The 22219-nt window shown below is 41.3% G+C and overlaps 1 protein-coding gene across 2 annotated transcripts in view; it reads left to right on the plus strand.

Annotated features, from left to right (window-relative positions):
- GLI3 (GLI family zinc finger 3) overlaps nucleotides 1-22219 on the plus strand; it is a gene marked incomplete at both ends in the record, with an annotated part of 186634 nt that overhangs the window by 40465 nt on the left and 123950 nt on the right. For both annotated transcript variants that reach the window (XM_084208535.1, XM_084208536.1), the window contains one exon: nucleotides 11595-11837. In XM_084208535.1, the coding sequence (XP_084064661.1) occupies nucleotides 11595-11837 (243 nt within the window). The remainder of the gene's footprint in view (nucleotides 1-11594; nucleotides 11838-22219) is intronic.

Raw genomic sequence — 22219 nt, forward strand, 5'->3', positions numbered from 1 at the left:
CTTGTTGGTGCCAGGGAGATGGAACTTCTGTCCTGCACTGGGGAAGAAAGAACATGACTACTATTTGGAGAAAAAGTCTCTTTGACTCTTTAGGTGATACGCTTGTAAATCAGGCCCACTTATTCAATAATTCAAGATATTTATGAAAAGCCATGACTCAGCACTTAAGATAGTTGTTATGAAGAGGGGGAAGCAGAGTGTTTTGGATGAGATTTCTCTGCTGCTGGAAGAATAGCAGGGGTCTGGATGGGGTAGGCCGCCTGAATTCAGGGTGATAGCCCGTTAAAAGTTGAATTATTAGTTTTCCTCTGATTTTATGTGTTGTTTTTTTTTTTTCCCTTTTCCTTCAGAGGGATATGGTAAATAGTTATTAGTCAACAGTCATGTATTTGTGGACAAGTTGTGCAAGCTGTGGGTGAGCATTTGACGTAATAGAAAGGGGAGGCACACTCTTGTTTTTTCAGAATTGGAACATTTAATATGCAGGGTGATTTGTAGGGCAGCTTTGGGCTAACTCTTCAACACATTTTGCCTTCAAATCTAAGTGGATGTTTCTCTATATAAATCAAAGGGACCTTGAATCCTTCAATCACACTGTGCTTATTTGCTGTATAAAAATATTTTTTCTCTTATGAAATCAGTTATCAGTATTTTGTACATTTGGTGAATGAAGAAGGCAAAGTTGTGCTGGCTACAGTTTTGCATTCCTCTGCAGCACACAGAAGTCACAGAATTGATTATACTGCTAGGTATTGCATGGTGATTTTTTTTTCCTTTTGCTCTGTATATAGCCAAATGAACTTTGCAGGTGATTCCCTTTCCCTTCCCCAGCCTGCCTTCCATAGAAGTCATGCTTCTTTTATGTTTTTGAGAGATGAAACTTAGTTTATTTTTCTTTGAAATGCATGTTGCCTGAGAATGTAGGTAGCCAGGAATATAAATGAAAAAAATAATAAGGAAACATTGAAATCTCCTTCTGCCAGATTGTGGATAGATGAAGCCAGCAAAACCTGATTAACAATTTAAGAATGCCCTTTTTGAGCTCACATGGCTACTGTAGTAGGAGGAGAGTGCTGTTTTAAATTGTTCTGCCATTTTTTTCATGAACATAGGATTGTTTTTCTAAGTTGGCTGTTGTTATGATCTCCGGTGCCCATTTGCATTTTGATAAATGGAAATATACAATATTGCTTAGGGCAGTTATAAGCACCTAAGTACATATATGCAGTTAATCAGTAAAAGCTTGAGGCCAGTATTCCACTGTCTTTTAAAATCTGTTATCCAGCATTAAGGTTAAAAAGACAAATGCATAAGTAATCAAAAAAGTGAAGTCTCAAAACCAGTTTTGCTCATTCCTGAAACTCAACAGAAAACATTAATTATCAACTTGTTTTCATCCATATAGTGGTCTGGATCTGGTTGGCATTCAGTTCCTTCCCCTGTGGGGGTGTGTTGAGAAGCTGGAAAAAGCTGGTGTGTCTCAGCTTTCTTGCCTTTTCTCAAATGTAGAAGACAGGGCTGGCAGACCCTGCCAGAGGATGGAAAGCCTGGCCAGAAGTGTGCAGTGGAAGTGATGAAGGGAGGAGACAGGCACTGTAAGCCAGTGACTGGTTGTCTTAATTCTTAAGTTCTCTTAATTCTTAAGTTATCTTAATTCTCCAACTCCACGCATCCAAAGATCCAAAGCTTTTAGGAAGATTCCACCCCCTAGGTGAGGGAAACCATGGTGTGAAGAATTTGCTCTGTCCTTTCCTTCCAGTCTCTCCAATTTCCATCCCTCCTTGCCTACTCACATGGACCCATTCTGGGATCCAGGCTGCTTGCTGTGGCTGTTAGCAGTATTTTTGATGACTGGAATGTGAAGGCTGGAATGATGAAAGTATGGCAGCATGCACCTCTGCCAGAGCTTGTACATCCTCTTTAGTGGAGAAAACTGAGCAGAAAATGAGCAGATGGGAGAAAAACCAGATTGGTCTTTGGGACGAATAGGATCTTCTTAAGGCTTAAGGAGAGTTATTTTCTTTTGTAAGCAGTGTCTCCAGGCAGAGAAGAAAGCTCCTGAGCTTTAGCTTCAGAGGTAAACAAGCCAGGTTTGGGGTGTTCAGAATATATTCCTGGTAGAGAAGCAGTGTTGATAAAAGGAATATTTTGCAATATCTGTGGATTAGTAGCTCTGCTGATCTAAACTCGTGCACTAATGTCAAAGCATCAGATTGCTTGGGGTACAGGGCTCGAGAGTTTTTCTTTGTTTGAAAACATCCTTTGCTATAAACCTTATGATGTTTTGCAGCATTCTTCTGAATTATTTAGACTACTGATGAGGACTGTGAGAAATCTGATTTCTACATTCAGGTGTCCAGCCTGCCTGTGTGGACACTTATTCGCAGACATCATGTATGACACATCTGCAATTGGTTGGATTTTATGGAATGTAATGTGGAGCTGAATTTGTGGGTGTGATTTGTGTAGCCTGTGACTACACTTTTTTTATGTGGAAGTACATACACATCTGCACAGAGAAATTTATATGGCATTCAAATTTTGCCCATAGAAAACTTTGGTGAAATCATTGTCCAGAGATTGCAGCCACTGTCAATCAGGCAGAGTAACCCATAACACATTTTTAAACAACTGGTATTTTTCAGAGACCAGAAGTAAAGGGATATAATGGAAACAAAAGTCTTAATGCAGCTGTGCAAAAGGATGCAGCAATAAGTAAATTTCGCAACTAAATAGGTGATATCTGCCATCTAAACTGAAGGGTTGCCTGGGGTGTTGCAAACTACTTAGTAATTTGCTAATGATTCCATTTAGGAGTTTGAACCCACCCAAGGAAAAAGGGAAGAAATATAATTCTGTTTGTATGCAACACTATAAATAACTGGGTTTTTTTATTCTTTCAAGGCTAAGGTGTCTGTGCTGTAGATGGTGCAAAAGGATGGTGCACCAAAGGGTTTATAACTCCTCTTTCACTCTTTTGTGGCTTTTAAGCATGGATAATCACATTTATATCAGGCTTCAAACAGCTTTAAGGCCTGGTCTTGCTGCTGGCTTGGTAGAAAGTGACAGCACAGAATATGTCCCCCAGTGTCTGAGTGAAATGAGGCAGCTACCCACAGATAGGCATAAACGTGCTATTAGATGGTTGAGAAATATATCCCCCCACCAAAACCCTCCTGGGAATTTATTGTAGTGCCTTTGATGTAACTAATTAGCCTGCTCAAAGTAAGCAATGACTAACAGTCTAATAACTGGCTAATGGAAGGAACTTCATAATGTTTTTAAATCAGGATCCTTTTGAGAGTTTTACAATAGGCTGAGGAGCTTTTTCTTTCTGAGAAATAGTTGCCAAAGGTCAGATCCTGATGTCTGTTGTTGTCTTTTAGTTATATTTGACTCTCTTGGCTCTTTGAACAGTCCAGATGCTGGAGAAGGGCAATGATCTTGGAGATATTCTGAACGTGCAAAGCTTGAGTTTTAGCCCTGATCAGCAGACCTTGAGCAGATGTTCTAGTTTGCTGAGGTTGTCGCACAGTAATTTTCAGTCTTTGCTAAATTTTGTAAGGTAGAACAGTTTTTTGGAAGGGGAAATGAAAAAGTAAGTTTGTTCTTCAAAGAAATATTTTTTTCTCATTTGAGTTTCCCAGTCCTCAAGTAGCAAAATCAAACAAAAAAACATAAAATACCAAGAAAGGGAAGTGCTTTTGACTGCCTTCTAGTTCTGCAAATTTAAAAGGCAAAATGGCAGGCTACATGTTAATTTTGCCAATTAATTCTACCTCCAAATTTCTTCTGCATTATGATTTTCTTTTTTTTCTTGTTCACTGGAGCTACAAAGCAATGGTATTACTAAGAGCTCCTTTCTCATCAAGATAATGATACAGCATTTCCATGTGCCAACCAACATCTTCAGTGCATTTTCCAGACAGACTATTTGTGCCCAGTGGTTGGAGCACATTTCTGATGCTGGACATGAACCCCTCTTGCTCTACTTGCCCAAGTAGTTTCACTGAATCCCCAGAATTTCAGTGTGAGTAAAGCAAGCAAAATTTGGGCCTTGTAGGCCCCATGAAGGTAAACTTAAAATCTTGCCACCTGCTTGGTACCTAGGTGTAGGGTTTAGAGTTTCTCCTGCCTCAGTCAATGTCGTCACTAACACCTAAACCAGATTGCTGGGGGCTGCACTCGCCAGCGGTGTTAAGTATCACCACAATAATCCACTGTCTGCCATAGGAGAAACATGTAGCCCTGAACTTGGGAAGGGAGAAAATGGTTTTCAGCTGTTTTGACTTAAATTGTTTGTTTTTGTTATTTTAAAGCCCGTGTGGAAACGGGCTGGGGGAGGGTTTGTTCAGAAGTGAGGCTCCCGCTTCTTCGGAGGCTGACCTTGCAAGTTGCTGAGAATTAGTCCCATTAGCTTCCCAGAGACTCTCAGCCCTGCAGGTCTGGGCTGTGGCTGGGCAGCAGGGTTCAAGCTCCACAACGTGGCTAATTGGTGGTTCAGCTGGGTAGCTGGAGGGGAACTTGGCCAACAGGATACTGCAGGAATCTGGTTTGCAGCAAGCAACTTCAGTAGCTTGTTCCAAAGAAGAGACTGGGATGGCTCAAGTGTCAGGTCAGTAACTTCAGGCACTTGCCCAAATGTTACTCCTTTTTTTCCACATGTCCTGCATGATCAGCAAGATGCAGGATCATGTGTAAGGCAGCCCAGCCCTGCCTCCTGCCCTCTTTGTCCATCCTCTGAGGCTGAGTCCTGGGACTGACAAGGAAGTTTCCACAGCACTCTGCCTTTGTGTGTAGGTAACTGTGTTTACATCTGCCTCTTGTGTTTCCTCAGTAGGATTTTTTCAGCTTATATGAGATTTTTAGCATTTCCCTATAGATCTCATACAGGGATTTGTAGATACAGGCTCTCAGTAAAATAAATATAGTAGGTGTTTGCTTGTATGAAATTTTAAAGGTGGCTTTATTTTACCTAATTTCCTATATGTGTGTTAGGCTTCAGCTGGTTGGTTTTAGTTGGGAGCGGCTGGGGAAGTAAGGAGCACTGTAAATTCATCTGGATTGAGATAAATTGAGATAAAGACATTGCTACTAACAAGCCTCTCTCTGATTTAGGGGTCTTGAAAAGTTTACCTGAGTTTTTTAAGCTGCTTCATGCCATTCTCGGGTTCCCCATCAGTCCTGGGGAAGAGTTACTCACACATTTGGAAAAGGCTGTGAGTGATGTTCTCCTGATAACAGTGTGTTGCTGGTTTAGTGTTGGAGTGGTGTGAACTCCGTACAGGCCCAGTTTTGTCTCGTCCAGGTCAGTGGGAGCTCTGCCATTGACTCAGGAATGCATGATCAGGCTCTGTTTCCAAAGTCATAGGCACTGTATTGATACACTGTGTTCTGTCCTCCTCTGTATTGTCAAGAAAGGAACCTGAACCGAGCTGTGCAGCAGACCCAGCAAAACTGAATGTATGTGTCATTTGAGGAAAATAAGGGAGTGTGAGTGGAGTATTAGGTAGGTATGGTAGGGATTTGGGTCCCCTCTCTCCATCTTTGATAAATCCTTTTTCCTCCAGTGAAAGCTAAAGTTGACAACAAAAGAATATAACACGTTTTTCAAAACAAAATTACAAAAGAGCTGTGTGTTCATATTCCAAAGATCACGAATCAGTTCTTGGAAATTATTATATGTAGGATAAAGAAAAATAACTAAGCTAAAAATCCATTGCAAGTAAGAATAGAAAACTATAAATTTTCAGCGGTAAGCTCAGATAATGTACGTTATTTATAAGCACAAAAGTCTTGTATAAGGTATGCTTAAGCATTGCAAATAAAGTGAGTACAGTATTGTTATCTAGCAGATTTTGTAGCCTCTTGTGTAATTGGAGTCTATTTTTAAAACCAATTATAAGCATCATCCTTCATATCTGTGTTAGTGTTTCCAGAGTGCTTCTTGTGCAGTTGCTCCAAATGCAGGAAAATAACAAACTGGGGACCAAGGGTGTCCAATTTAAACTACTGTACTCACCCAAAACAACACACGCTGTTTTTAAAGGCAGGCACAATCCTACAGATCTATTTCCTCCAATGTTGCTCTTAAGGTGGTGAGAGAGTTGTGAAAAGTGTGTGTATGGAAGAAGGTGCAGGTACAGGTGTCCTAATGAGCCTGGCAATTGCTCTGTTGCATCATTTCAAGGAAGAAAATATCAGGTGTCAAAAACTCAGCCTTTCTTAAATGGGAAGGAAATGGCTTTCTTACTTAGGTATCTGTTATGTTAAGAATCTAAGTAGTCAATCTTCTTTGCATTCCACCTTCCCCCTTCCTTCTGGCTCGCAGCATCTAAAATGCTACTTTTCTGGGAAAGACTGATATTCTGATTTCAGTTTTGTAATTTAATGATGGAGAGTTTCCTTAGTAAACCAAATTTAGAGTACTAGAATGCTTATCTTATATCCAGACCTTGAACATAAAAGGCATTTTATACCAGCAATTGTTCATTTAATGAGCAATTGCAGAGTGCAGGACGGTTAAGGGATTGAGCTATATGCACCATTATTGCAAGAAGTATTCTGAAATACCAGAAATAGGACGTAAGCTCTGATCAGGGGGACTGTGAGCACAATTACCTTCTTTTCAAATCCTTCTGTGACACTGCGGGAGGAAAAAGGACTTTGAAACTTGAAAGGAAAGAGCTTGCTTTCAACCTCAAAAGCTAGGAGGAAAGGGCTCTGAAATTTGCTCAGTATTCCCAATTCACCATTAGCCTGTTTCTTCCTTTAGCCTCAAGGCATTCTCCGCTTTTTGAAAAGATGTTAAGAAATTCAGTCACAATAGAGAGCCTAGTTTTGAACATGTTTCACTCGGTCCATTGAGGTCTGGTCTTCAGCCTTTGTGTGGGGTGAATTGAGCTGAGCAGCAATCTGGTTGGGGAGAGGTGAATGAGCAGTCTCTGTGCAGTCACAAATTCTGGCAAAGAAAAGATTACCCTTTCCTTTATTTTACAATATGCATTCCTGTACAATCCTGCTAGTGGCAATATGCAGAGCCGAGCTTGTGCTTAGGTCAATATGGAGCACTTGGTTTATAGCAACTCTTGTTAAGTTTGTCTTGTAATTGAAGCTGCTGTTGACCTTGCTTGGAGACCATTTGTAAAACCGTTTATTTAGCATAAACTGAAATAATAAACCGTCCTTCTCTTAGGCTGATTGTGATAGGGTGACATTAGTTTGATTTAATGATTAGCTGCCTGACCCCTCAGCTAGAGAGAGCTGCTTGAATAGGGAGAGTTCACTAGGAAGCACACAGGAAGAATACTAATGAGCTTGTTAAATTTAGCATGGCACCAACCACTTTTAATTCCTCTAATGGGAGAAGCACTGCCTTTGAGAGAGAGGGAGGGAGATGGGGGCGGGGGTGGGGGTGGTGGGGGGGAGAAGGGAGAGGGAGAAAAAGAGGGAGGAATGCCCATGTCCTGGTAGCCAGAGAATTTTGGTCAAGAGAAGAGAAGAGCTTAGAGGGAACATCAGGCAGGGTCTCTTGGACTGAGTTGTAAGTACCTTGTTTTTTCTCTTACTCAGCTGGAGTGCTGTCAGATCTCTCATGAGATAGCAATGCTCTCTGGAAGTTCCGAGCAAAAATATGGTGATGAAACTTAATATGTTAAGAGATTTAACTGGGCTGGTGTTGTCTTGTTTAATCAGGGGTGTCTGTGAAGTGTGTTGGGATTGACTTTTAGTGCGCTTTCAATAGATTTCAACTTTTTTTTCAGTTGCTGGCTTTGGGCTGTTTAAAGTAAAATAACTTCTACTTGTCTTGTTCTATGGTAAAAAAAAGGCAAAAAAGTTCAACAGGTAAAGAAAGTTTAAAGGATTTTTGTGTTAGGGTTTGGCTTGTGCTGATTTTCTTAAAACTTTCTGAGTAAATTAGCTGTGCAATTAAAAGTGTGTTTATTCAGGCATGCTGTCCAGCGTGAGTTTTTTGAGAAAGCTTTTTGATGGAGTGAGAGGTGCTCCATTAAGTGAGGTGCTCAGCACTTCTAATAAAATTGGTGTCTCATCAAAATCGCAGGACTAAATCAGGCATTTCTCAGTGGATGTGAGAATCCTGGATTAAAGTGATCATTCAAGACTGGGCACTTCTAACATGTGTCTCTGGCTATTGGCTTGTTAAGTCAGAGAAAGGGTGTATGTGAATAAAGAGAAGCTTATGCAGATTGCTCTTGGGCATGATTGCTTTTTTCTTATTTAACCCTTCACTCTTACTCTGGCAAAAGGTGGGAGGAATTGTACTGGAGTTGGTGGGCTGACACTAGCTTCTTCATCGTTCGCTTTGGCATTTGTCTCTCTCCAACATTTTAATAAATCAGATGTTTCTTTTGACCCTAAAGCTGGTCACTTCTAAAACGTGAGCAGAGCAGTAACATAACAGTTCTCACTTATTTGGCTGTAAAACCCCTTTGGCAGATGCTGCTGGAGGAGTGGGCTGTTTGCTTACATTTTTGCTTTAGAATCCTACTTGTTGCCATGGTGGACAGTGTGTTTCTGTCAATAATTTGGCCTGGCGCGCCTTGCCCGCACTTACTCTTGAAACTTTATTGAACGCTTCAGTTGAACCAGAACAAGATTAGACAGCTTTCCCCTTTTGGCACGCTGGAGTGGCTCGCCTGCCGTGAGAGCCGGCAGCGTTACTGCGAGAGGAGTTTCCCGCTCGGCGCCGGGGGAACTCCTGCAAACTGCTCGGCACTCGGCGTCCTGGAGCGGGGGTGCTGTCACATTTCTCATCTGCCCCCATCACAAGCAACCTAGTGGTGTGAAGTCAGTGCCTAGCGAGCTGTTTGGCTGATGAATAAGCCGTATTATTATTGCAAAAATGCCATCGTGTTTAGTTAAATACTTCTGGGGCAATTTTTGTGCGGCAGAAAATATACAGGAACTTTTGACTTGTAACGGCACATAGCAATAACTTTATAAAGGGGAGAGAAATCATTGATGCAGCAGGAAAAATAGTGTTGTTTTCTTTTTTTCTCAAGTAACCAAAAAAGGGAAAACCTTATTAAACCATATTTTGCCTTTCATTTCTAAAGTACTGAAAGTAGGTTTTGAATTTCATTCAGCAGTTTGAAAAATCAGACTTTTCCATAACAGTCACTAGTACCTTGATTCATGACGTGTGCATGTTTTGAGAAGAAAAGTATGAAAGTGGAGCCTGCACATAAATGTCAGCTTCTTCTTGTATCCCAGGATGGCAGTTTTAACAAATGCTATCTTTATATGGAAGAGTAAAAGAACTGAAATCCTATCTGATCATCTGAGCGATTATACAGCCCCACAAATCACTCTAGCTTTCTTCTTTCTGAACTGTTGTAGCACTGGTTAGCTTGCTCTACTTAAGAGTCTGTCAGAATTTCAAATGAAGTGTAATACCCTGTTTTTATAGGAGTTTAAGTCTCATCAGTGAAAGTTCACTCTAGGTTGAAATTTAACATAAAAGACTCTGGCTAAAGAGAAACCTGATGGAAAATATATCTTTGGCATGATTTTTCTTTTTTTTTTTTTGTTTTGCAAGCGGGTTTCTAAAAACCTCATATAAGTTTTAAAGTTTTAGTCTCTGATTTGCAGTTCTCTAACTAAAACCAGCTTCAGTGTAAAAAGTTGAAACCTTAAACCCTGCTAATCCCAAGCAGGGCCCAATGCCTGTGCATATTAATAAAAAGTAGGAAAGGGCAAAGGGTTTAAACTCTGTAATGTTGTTGTCTATTTCCATTAACTCTTTCTTCTCAGACCCAACCCTGGAAAAGCTCTGTATGTAGAATTACTGGCTGTAAAAAGAATTCCGTCCCTGGAAGATGCTGATAAGTCAGCAACCCTGGCTGCTGTAATACTTGGAGATAGAAAAATAATTAAGTGCTCAATAGGCTATGCTGCTGAGTTTTTGTGCTGTTGCTCCTTGGGGGGAGAGGAGAAAGAGGAAAAAACTGGTTAGCATTTCGTTCAAAGCCATGGTGTGGCTAATTTACGCATATAATGGCCAGGTATCTGCATGTCCAGAGTTTGTTTCTAATCTAATTCGTATAAAGGCACATAGGTTGAGTCACGCTGGCATCAGCCTTGTTGAGTGTAGTCACCCAGTGAGTTGCTGGCTGCTGCTTTTGCTGTGTGAACAAGTACACCAGGGAAAGGTACAAGTGAAAACTTAGCCCTGACCTCAAATCTCTGACAACCGAAATGCAATCTTGGCACTGGTGTCAATCATTCTTCCTTGCATGTGGCTTGTAGAGTAGGAGCACTTTAGTTTTATTTCCTAAGGGTGTTTTCATTTCCTTTTCTAGTTACCATTTTTGTGCCCAGCATTTAATAATTTGAGATTCCTTGTGTACTTCTAGAACTGCAGAGCAACTTTGAAATGAAGAATCTTTATCAGTATTCCTTCAAGATGTATTGGTGTACGCTTGCACGTGCAGTGTGGTTGATGGAACAAGGCTGTACCTGGAGCATTGGTTTTGGCCAAGGATTACAGGCAGCAAGCAATCATGCTTCTTTAGAGAAACATCTATATTTTAAACTAATAATGCAACTGAAGGAGAGCATTTACATTAGAGACTTACGTACCTAGCAAATCTCCTTGCCACATGGTATGTGTGAAATGTACCTAGGAGCATGCATCTTGATTTTTGAGGAACAGAGCCATTTTGTCTGGTTTTTGAAGGGTGTATGTAGTCCCTAGGGGTTAAAAATCTTGTGGGAGCAGTGGGTTGTTTTAGCACCTAGTCCTGGAGCTGTCTGCAAGGAAGGCTGGTAGAACCATGGTCAGGAGGCTCTTCTCCCCTTACAAGTGGTACCACAGGCCAGAGGCTTACTCCAAACTAGGGCTTGGGTTTGACACTCTTAGTTGTTATTATTTTACCCCCAGCTTTTTCTTCCCCCTTGTTCATTAAGAGTTTGTGGCTTTGTTTTTGTGGATACAGGAAAAAGAGGTAGGGGGAGTATACGCAACCGTCCTGCACGTGGTGACACTGTCAGAGCAGGTGGCCTTGCTTGTGCCTGCCTGATGCTGCTGGTCCTGTATCTTGAGCAGTCGTACCCATTTCCTTGTTGCCCACCTCGGTTCTGATCGCTGCCAACCTCTCTGCAAGGTTTCAGCCCCTCACACAGGCAAACCCCAGGGACCTGGAGCTGGGCTGCAGAGCTGTGGTGGGTGGCTGGGCGTGATTTAGGCCCGGCCGGTGGGGTTCATCTTCTCCTCCGTGTGACAAATCATTTCTTGACTCCCCATCAGGGAGCTCCCGGTCTCCTTGTCCCAGAGGCAGGGAAACAGCAAGGCTCTGTCTGTTGCGGCACAATTGATAGCCCCGCTGGTAGGAGCATCAGTGCCGGGGTGACGGTGATCTACTGCTCGGCCGCTGCCGGCTCTGAGCGGGCAAGCGTCCCCAGGCCATCCCTCACAGCCACACAGGCACCTCCTGTCACAAACTTACACCGGGAGGAGGAGGAGGGCAGCGGGGGGAGAACTTTTCTTTATTGTATTTGCTATAAATGGGCTAAAAGTGCGTGTCTCTCTTTTTTCTTCCCTTCTCTCTTTCTTCTCCCTCATTTTTTTGCAGAGGATGAAAGTCCTGGGCAGACCTATCACAGAGAGAGAAGGAACGCGATCACAATGCAGCCGCAGGGTGGGCAAGGCCTCGGCAAGATCAGTGAAGAGCCTTCCACGTCGAGTGAGGAAAGGGCCTCATTAATCAAGAAGGAGATCCATGGATCTATATCGCACCTTCCCGAACCTTCCGTACCGTACCGCGGGACGCTCTTTACCATGGACCCCCGCAACGGCTACATGGACCCTCATTACCGTGAGTATCCATCGCTGGCCTCTTTGGGGATGCAAAGTTGGAAGGCTGTCAAATTTTATGTGATTGTGTCACTTTGCATTGTCCCCGGGGAGAACTGCTTTATCTGCAGGGAGTGGTGTTTGTGGTAAATGCAATCTCTTTTTTCCTGAAGTTAAAATCCAGGGTGCAGTTGCACTGCAGGTAGAAATTACCGCAGGCCTCTGCAAAGTGACTTCCACAGGACATCTCATCTGTTGCTAATCCTCCTCAGTCATCCAGGGTTGTGTTTTACTCCACCTCCTTAAAACATGAAGAAAAACGAGCCTCATTATAGCTAGCAGAGAGGGAAAATGAAACAGGCCTTAAAAATCCCTCTTTTAAAACAATGTTAAAGTTTGTTATTGAGGGGAAGAAGGACTGTGCCCTGTACACTGAGAATTTGGGGAATTGGAAGGCTTATTTTTGTGCTTTGGGACTCTTTGTTTTGTTTTGGAGGGTTTTTTTAGACATTCACAAATGTTTAAGAATGTTTGAGAATGCAGGCTTGATGGAGTGTTTTTGCAATTTTCTTTCCCAGCTATAGTTCTCTGAAGTTGTAAGGGGGAGGAAAAAAGGCAAATGGTTTCAACTTCTGAATTCTCACTCAGGCATTAATAAAAAAGTAAGAAATTAACTGACACTTGAACACAGATGTGGAGTGGATTTCTCCACAGGCGCGAAGTATGAAGGAGTTAAGCAATTTTTTTTCCATCTGTTTCTAGTTTACAAAAAAAAGAGAAAAAAGATCATTTAGTTGTGTAGTAATGAAGTACATCTTGAGGTGTCAAGGCTTGTGCCTTTTGATTATAGATTTATCACCCAGTCAGGATACAGATTTGCCATTTAACCTTTCAGTCTCCAATTCCAGATGATAAGCTTAAGACTCACAAAGAGAGAGCAGTCTGCATTGGTTTTCCTTTTTTTTAACATCATTCAGAAATTTTAGTGTTTTAAGGCAAAAGGTCATTAACCAGACGACTGATTAGTGAGGACAGCTGATTAGTGCATGTTTTTTTGCTAAAGAAAGTGCCAGGGATAAAAGCTAATTTTATCCCTTCATTAGTTGGGCTAGCAGCAAAGGGGAATGTTCACTCATCAGGGTGCAGATCAAAGTATGTCTTGCACAACCTTAAGTCTCACCAACCTCCTTTAAAAAAAAAAGCCTGATTGTTAATAAGGATGGAGGTATTATGAGAAAATGAACACTTGTTGTCTGTATACTTTAGATCAGTATTTAGGAAAAAAGTTAGCAGTTAAGCTTTTGAGCTGTTTTTCAGTTTAGTCAGTTGGTTTTTGTACACCTTCCTTTCCTGCTCTCGTACAGACCTGCTCAAACCCTCTGGGGGAGTTACTCATCTCTCTGTTGAGGAGCACACAGTCTCTGCAGCACACCAGTGGCAGACTCCTGCCAGAGAGGCATGAATGTGCAGTGCAAACGGCCACTCATGAGCAGCAGGGCATACAAGTATTACCTCGGGGGTTGGAGGCACCATTCCTAGCTTCTGGTTAGCAAATGCCCAAATCTAGCCTAAAAGAAACCCAACAAAACAAACAAGTATTATTGGGGAAGCAAAATAACTTCTCTGTTTGTAGGCAGTACAGCTGGGGAGAAATGAAATGTGTGACAAAAACAACCCTCAAAACCGACAAACCTTATGCTGAATTTAGTGGGGAAGATTGCCGTTTTGACCATCTGACCAGCTGCCAGCTCACCCCTTAAATATTGTTCAAAGTGTTACTGAAATTACTGAAGGTTCTGACAGAAGAAAAAGATCTGGTCAGTCAGGATGTGTCTCAGTGGTTTGCAATGAGTTTATTTTGGTTTATTTTCCCAAATTCACCTTTTGAGAAGAGCTGTCAAGATTAAATGAAGCTACTGTGTCTGCATTGTGACCATTAATGCTAGCTAGTTAGGCTGTGTGGACTACTAGTAAAACATTGATGTCAGAAGTTGAGAGAACACCAGAAGTTCCCCACCATACGGCAGCAAAGAAACAGGAGATGAGTTAATTTTAAATGAGCAACAAGATCTTAAAACAGAAATCTAAGTCAGAAAGCATCAGATGGACAGACCTGCTTCCCTCTCCTGTAATGAGTAGTACATTTGTATTCACTGATTTATAAGGTCCCTCAAGCTATTAATGTCATAAAAAGAGCCATCATGCTTTTATTTACCTTTAATAGCTATGATACAGAGAGACAACTAAAAAGACAAATGTCTAGTTAGATTTATAGGAAAGCAGACAATCTCACTGAAATTTTCATAGTAGTTGTATCATTTATATATGTAAGATATGCTTTCATCAGAGTGGTGACTGCATTAAGACTGACACTTTTAGTGGTCCATATGAAGAAGGCTGAATAATGTACATCGTAGCAACAGGTAAAGAACCAGGGAGGGTATTGTTTTCCTCTCTTAGTTTCTTGCTAGTTTTGCTGGGCACATGTATAGAAAATGTTTTAATGCAACATAGTCAGATGTGTAAACACTTACAGTAATTTCTTAGTTTCCTTGTGGTTGGAAAATACAGACTTCTCAAGATGCCTAATTTGTGCTTCTATTTATACCCACTTTGTATTTAAAAGTGTGGGCAGGCTTCCTGTAACACAGGAAAAGGGAAAATAATTTTTTTGAAGAAAGACATCTGTATGTTTTTATGACAAAAAAAGAAAAGGGTGTTTAAGTCAGTTGTGTGTAGAACGCATGTTCCTTCCATGAGCTGCAGTTATTAGAAACAACTTGAATGATTTGCATTTTTACATGTAAACACGTGTGTGTCTGTTTGTGCATTGCAGGATTTTTTTTGTTTTAATTTTTTTTCTAATTATAATGACTGATGTTGTAAATGTTGGTAATAATAGTTACCATAAATGTGGAAGAAATCCCTCATTGAGGGGGAGTTTGCTCTCCTGCGGAGTGTGGGTGGGGATAATGGTTGTGTTTCAAGTGAACCAGCTTTTCAAACAGCTGGGATGAAACATGCTATGGAGCTGGCAACCCTCTGCACCACCAGAGAGCCCCTCAACCATTTAGCAACTGAGAATGTGAATGCAGTCCCATGCTCAGCTCACAGCCTTCTATTCTCCAACAGATAAAAGGGAAAACACAGGCCTAAACTAGAATTTTTCTTTTCTGTCTTTTTTGTTATGGATTTCTTAACCACTATTTAAACAGAGCCCACAAAGGAAGAGGGAGATGCTGGTTTTGTTTGTTTAACTTCTAAAAAACTTTTTTTTTTTCCTTTAAAAAGGCATTAGGACAGATGACAGAAGAGCTTGAGTTAGCTCCTTTTCTTTGTTGAGGAGAGCAGAGTTACTGACCTTAATCACAGTGTTTCTTAAAAGGATTTAAAATCCTGAGTTTCTCAAACACTAATTCCAGTGGTAGTTGGAGCCCCTTGTTAATGTAAATTCCATTATACCATCTCTAGAGTTGGGGCTGAGGCAGGGAAGATGGGGATAGCAACTTGCCTTTGTTATTTTCTTCCACAATTTTAATTTTCATGTAGATTTATGGCAGTGCTAAGACTGCCTGTCACACAAGTCATTCCTCATGGAAAAAATGAATCATTCCTGATGTAAACACTTTGATTTAAAACATACTGTTGATATTCTTCCCTGGGTTACACAGATCGTCTGAAAGAATTGTTAGTACCTAATTAGCAAACCCTGAAGAATTATCTTAAGCAAAGAGCAGTGACAGATCATTTGGCTCTGATCCAAATATTTATGTATAGAGGAATGTATGGCCCTTGCAGGATTCTCTTTGTGGTAAATCACTTCATCTTCAGAGAGGTTGCACTAGCTTAAAGCAGTGCAAAGAAACCTTCTTTTTTTTTTTTTCCTTTCCTTTTTTTCACCTCTTCTTACCAAGGATTTATTTTGCTGGTGTGAAGCTTCTGTATCTATCTGGGGAAGTGGGAGCTGCTTATTGCACATTTCATAGGATTAGCTCTCCAAAGGTATTGATTGCCCTCAGTTCCCACTGGCTGTTCTTGGGCTTAGCTTTGTAAGGACTGGGCCTTGCATAACTGCCCAAGTTAGATTACCCAGTGTTAGTGTCACCTCAAAATCAATTTGCAACATGAACGAAAGACCCCAGCAAGGAAAATACAATACTGGTTCACTAGGTGCACTTGTTCATTTACTAGCTTTAATTTCTGTTGACAAGAATTCCCCTTCCTTCATATCCCCATTAGAAAGGAAAAGGGAGTGTGGAACAAAAAGGGGAATCGGATTCTGTTTCTAAAAATGCAAACTGTTAACTGGAAACACTGTTTTAAACTGCAGTAACTGGAAAGCAGTGACTTTTCATGGCAGTGACTCTTGAACCACAATGGCCAGCTGTGTGTGGCACATTTGACAGTGAGAGCAGTCCAAGTCACCACCAGGAGATGGGCTCAGGGAAAGGGCTTGTAGAGGGGTAGGTGGTGGCCTTCTTTGTCATCTACCTGGCATAATTTGGACTCAAGAGAGACAACCAAGGCACTTCTGGATAGCCCCAAAGCAGGCACTTTTCTTATTTCACCTCTAGTTTCCCAGTGTCTTTTGGTGACAGGAGACCAGGACAGCTTTTTGTAGAGAGTTTCTACCTGGCCTGGTTGAGCAGTGGTAGGAAAATGTCACTGGAGAATCTTTCTAGAGATTTAGGGCCAGAGTCTTTAAATACATTTAGGTGCTCTTCAGTTTCAAACTGAGTTTGGCCTTTGAGAATCTGGGTCCTACTTCAACTCTGCAGCATTTTGCAGGGGAGAGGCTTAAGCACTCTAGTAACAAAACTCTCTACTGACAGTGATTTATGGGGTGGTTTCCAAATGTTGTCAAGTAGGAGTAGTTGAAAAAAAGTAAAATCTAAAGCTTTTAATAGAACTCACAAGGAAAAAAGCCTCTGTTATAAAAGTGAATGTCAGACTGCTCATGTCAGCTGAGCAGCTGAAGTGGGGTTCTTAAAAAAATTAGTGTGTTTGCAAAAACATTTTTGGGATTAAAAGTCTAAAATATAATAGTATCTTTCAATTGCCTCCAACAAAAAATATTACTGTTCTCAAATACAAGCTTATGGTCAGAGGCAGCTTCAGTGTGAAATTTAGGAAGGTGCTGCAGACCTTGTAAGCTTAGCAGCTTCTAAGTTGAAACAGCTTCTCCAAGATGCCTTCCAAACCTCCCGTGTTGTTTTTGAAACTGCTCATTACAAGTACTCCTGCCCATTTCTCTTGAGGCCTGTGAAACCAGCAGTGTCTCTTGTGTGATGGTCTCATGTGGAAGTAACAACTGCACCTATAGATTTACAGTATGTAGATATGTTCTTCCTTCTTATGCATTTTTTCTCTCCTCAGCATGAGACAGACTCCAGAACTGCCAGTGTCTGGAAAGCTTTGAAGTGTAATATGATTGAGCAATTGAAAGGTGAACTTGTAGGTTTGGGTGGGGTTTTTTGTTAGTTTGGTTTTGGTTTTGCTATTTGTTTGGGGGTTTTTTTGTTTGTTTGTTTTTCTTTTTGGTTTGGGGTTTTCTTTTTTTTTTGGTTGTTTGGCCTGGTTTGATTTGGTAGAATAGGATGTTGGAGATTTCTTATTTCTAAATAAGAAATTATAAAAATTATTTGTAGCTGTATAATTCTGTTGGACTTCAAAATTCTAAAAATGTTTTGAGAAGCACATAAAAAATGTTATTTTAATGTCTCCTTGTTTCTTGTTTTGGTGTTCAAGTGTATCTGAGAAAGCTGTGGGATGAGGTTTTATATGTGGGGCGTTTTTTGTTTGATTGTTTGTTTGTTTTTTTAAAGAATAGGGAGGATGAAGACAGGACAAATATAAAAATACTAATGGATTTGATTTGTTTTTTCCAGCTGAAGCTTTTTTATCTGCTTTACAGTATGCATTTGTTGTATACTGCCTTCATAGAAAGAGACAGAATTCATTGCTCAGAGCCACAGAATCATGGTTAAGAACTGTGAAGAAAAAGCCAAGAAATAATGTAATCCATCTCTTGAGCATCAAGGCAGATGCACTGTCCTTAAATCAGGAGAGAGTGAAAAGCTTCTTCAAAGTTGTTGCATCCCTTGATACACGGACATTGGTCACATCTGCTTTTAAAACAGAAGGTCCGTAGTGGATTTTGGCTGATCTTGTGTGCCTACAATGTAACTGGCATCAGCGGCTGGAAGGTGGGGACAAATGTGAGATTGTTTTCTTGCTTTGGGGTTCTCTCTGGGCAATGCTACTAGAGTGAATTGAATTGCCTAAGGAGAGGTTGGCATTGAGTGCCATTTTCATGCCTGTGAGGATCCTAAGTGGTGTGACTGCCAGCCTGGTCAACCCCTGTATCCTGGGTCATATCTGTTAACTCCCTATGAATGTCCTGATATATCAGGGATTTAAGATGGCCCTATCTGTCTGTATTTAGCCAGCAGAACCCTCAACCGTTGCGTCTAAATGTAGAAAACAAACATTTAAATTGAGATTTTTTGCTCCACCTCTGCTGTCATTGTCCAGCTTTTGTTAAGAAAACTGTAGCAATAAATCAGTTGCAGAGTAGCTAATGTGTACAGCCATCTGTGAAAGACTCTGTCCTGACTCTCTTGTGTTAATTCTCTTTCATTCTGGGCGCTTGAGACCTGGATGTGCTCTCTTTTTCCTTGCTCTTGTCCCCTGGCCCTTGTGTGGGCACAGAAGGAGGGCATTGTGTCCCAGAGGATGCCTCAGTGGGGCAGGGGAGTAATGGGAGTGTGCAGACACCAGGGGCCTGCTCTCTGCATGGCATTGACCATGGACTTGTCAAAGGGGGAGTTGAAAGGCAACATGGTCCCTGTGGTCAAAGTACAGTTTCAAGCTTGTCCCATGGAAGTCTGTCAGTACTAGCCTCCTGTTGGAGTCCAGGCTTGAACAGGCCTTTACTTTTATGACAGCTTAAATGCTTTGGTTGCTGAACATTTTCAGGATTGCTGAAAATGTACAGCAACCTGTATCAGCAGATACAGCTTTATTCCTATTGATTGAGCTCAGTACTTAAGAGGAGAGCCACTTAGCCATAGCCTCTGCTTCCTTTTATTCACACCTACCAGCACAATTAGCTTCCTCTTAGCCTGGCTCTTTACCTCTTAGTCTTCGTAGTTTACACAGCACTCTCTAAACTCTTATTGAAACACTGCTCAAATTACTTACTACTGGGGCTCTTGAACTTGCTGAGTGGATCACATCTGAGTCTGGAGATCACGTTAGGAATGCTTACCCCTTCAGTCAAACTTATACTGGCTACCTTTATTGATTTCTGATAATATAGCTTGCAGCCGAGGCCTCAACCACCAGTGCAGAGAAGCAGTATTATCCTCAATATATTGAGTATTCATAGCTGTGTTTTAAAGAGTACAGCTGCTGTATTGCCATGTGGTCATTGGCATGTGTGGTGGTGGGTACACAGCAGCAGGAAAGGCACTACGTGCATGGTAATGTATGTATGTGCAGGTTTGTACATCTTCGTACTCCTTTTAAAAGTAAGAGTTGCCACTCACAGAACACTCTTTCAATATTGCTTTCTTTACTGTTTTTTTTAAATTGTCTTGCAGTTTTTTGGAGTTCAAAACAGATAACTCACCAGATAACAGAATTGCTTTCTAATCTCAATTATGCTTCTTTCATGTTCCACACTGAATAAGGTCGTAAAGAGGGTCCCCCATTGTGTATTATAGTTCCCCTTTCACATTTCAGCTGCCCCAAGCCATCATTTTTCCGAAACAGTTGAATGATGCTGATCCAGAACCCAGTGAATTCAATGAATCAACAGCTGCTGGCTTCAATAAACTTTGAAATAATCCCCAGTTGCCTTAGATTCTACCCTTTTTTCTTACCTGTTCTCCTTGCTAGTTGCAATTTAAAATCATAATTCCCAAGAATCCATGTTACCGTTTTGCAGATGAAGAGCAGAACATTGTTATTCCTCCATTTACAGTCTCCGTTGAAATAGCCAAAAGTTATAGCATATGAAATACTTCACAATAAATGGCTGATTACGGTAATGGCTGAGTGTAACACCATACCAAGTGTTGAAGCAAATAACTAATGAGTTAGAATGTGTTGAACTGCATTTCATTCCAGTATGTCAGACTGCCTAGTGTGAAACGGTTTGTATGGAGTTTTGATTTGTATGGAGTTTTTTTTTCACCAGCCTACATACAGATACAACTTAAGAAAGCTTCAAGCTTTGGCCTTGAGTTCTGTTAGACGTTGTTGTTGAACTAGAATTGGGTTACTTGGATGAATGAAATTTGGATCAAGGCCTATATTATGTATAAACATTGGTTGCTCACTTTACCGGGATGGACCAGCATGGTACAGTGATAGGAAGCTGCTGGCACCGAAGCTGTTCTTCATGCTGGATGATATTTGAATTGGCATTAACACCACTGATCTAACAGTGCTGTTAACAATAAAATTGGTGCCAGACATCAAAAACATTAATTACTGCTGTGATAGGAGCGGAATTTTTTTTTGTTTTTAACTAGGAGGGAAAAGAGGAGCACTAGTCATACATTACTAGCTAATTATTGAGCTGCCCAGTATTTGGGATGTTGGATTTGGAAAGCCTGATGTATGTCCTGCTCATCTAAGTCCTTATATTGCATGAAACTGGCAGTGGCTATGGTCTGTGCATTTTTTCACTCTTAAAAGTTTTTGGTTAATTTTTTTTTTTTTGCTTTTAATTTAAAAACATAAAACTAACTGGAAGAAACCTCTTTAAAAAAAGGCTAAAGGCCTGATTTGGCTTCATGTGCCCCACAAAACAAATTAAAAACCTGAGTTGTGGCATGTGAAAATGTTTCTGCTTCTTTTGGCGAAATAGCACGTTTCTTCAAAGTCAGTAGTTACTTATCAGATTAACGCACATGTGATATTTAGTAGTTCCATTCATCCTTTGTGCATTAAAAACCAGGATCAGGGAGGACAAGGGCTGCTGTAGTGCTTCTTCCCATAGATGTGAGTTTCTGGTGTATCCTGCTCTGAAAAGTGGTCTGTACATGTGGGTTAAAGCATGCTGTGTCTCTGTGTTGTGACCAGCCTGTCTGGAATTTTCTGGTCAATAGCCTGTGGGAGTGTTGCCTGTGTTGCATTTACACGTGGGGGTTGCCTGGGCATGCAGGTCCTGCTGGACCAGAGGTGTGTTGGGCCACTTGCTGCTGGGGCTGTGCCTGGAGGCTGGCAAAATAGGGCTGTCGTGCCTTCCCATGAGGGGGTGGCCTCTAGGCTGCCTTGGAGAAGTGATGTAGGCATGGATACTGTTTGTTAAGGTTACACAAGGTATTGGCACCGCTCTCTGGGGAGACACTCATCTGAAATGGTGTGTTCTGCTGTCTGTTGAGAAATGAATTTAGTGTTTTCCCTATGGGAGCTGGTGCTTAGTCTGGCATTGCTCTGTGGTCTTGAAGCACAATACCCTGTTGTGGGAATTGCTTCATAGATGGGAAGTAGCCATCTTCAGATTCCTTCTGAGCTTGCCTCTAGGCTACATTTATTTGGCAACACGTGCCAATAAGTCTTGGCTCCAGAAATGCCAGGGTCTTCTCAGTGTTTTCCATGTGATGCCTTTTTTTTAACTTATTATTCAGACTCTTTATCTGCTCATTGTTTGCTGCAGTCTTTACCAGAGTCTAGCTCAGCTGTTTGATTTAGAATTTTATTCTTCCAGCTGTGATTTCCTAGGGAGCTTCAAAAGCACTCAAGAAGGGTGCTTTCTCTTCCTGCTCTCATCCTGCTGCATACAGCTTCCATGAGTCCCACCTAATTGCAACTAATGACATAATTTTATTTTATCAGCTTGGGGAACTCAGAGATACTGCTGGCAGGCAGCAATCCTCTTCAGCCTAGCTATATTTTGCTTCTTATTCTTCTGACAGTGCCATGTACTTAGAAGAAAAGGACTTATAAAATAGTCCAAAATTATTTGAGTGCAAAAGTGGGAAACCAGAGGTGGGAGTTGGAGCAGTATTCCTCCTCAGCCCAGCCTTTTTAGAACCATGGTGACTTGTATATTATGGCTTGTAGCTATGAGATAAAAATCTGATGATATTCAGCTGAATTTATCTTCAGCTCTGTAACTCTGGCTGTTCCTACTGCAAGTACGTGTCACCAAGTCAGTGTGTGTGGTTGCCAGCACATCCCTGGTTACACCAGCCCTGATGCGCAGCATTCATGGTGCAGCCACATCCCTTCGTGGGGGGCCAGGTGCAATACTTCATGTCAGTGTAGGCATTTGTCTCAAGTAGAAGACCTGCTGTTTTATTTGTAGTGACCAGTTATTTTTATTTTAATATAGGCTGATTTTAGCACTGTATGGTGGACACTGGTATTAAAGGCTATTTGTGCACAACA

Source organism: Fringilla coelebs (assembly GCF_963513975.1).
Source record: "Fringilla coelebs genome assembly, chromosome: 1".
Classification (NCBI taxonomy): Eukaryota; Metazoa; Chordata; class Aves; order Passeriformes; family Fringillidae; genus Fringilla; species Fringilla coelebs.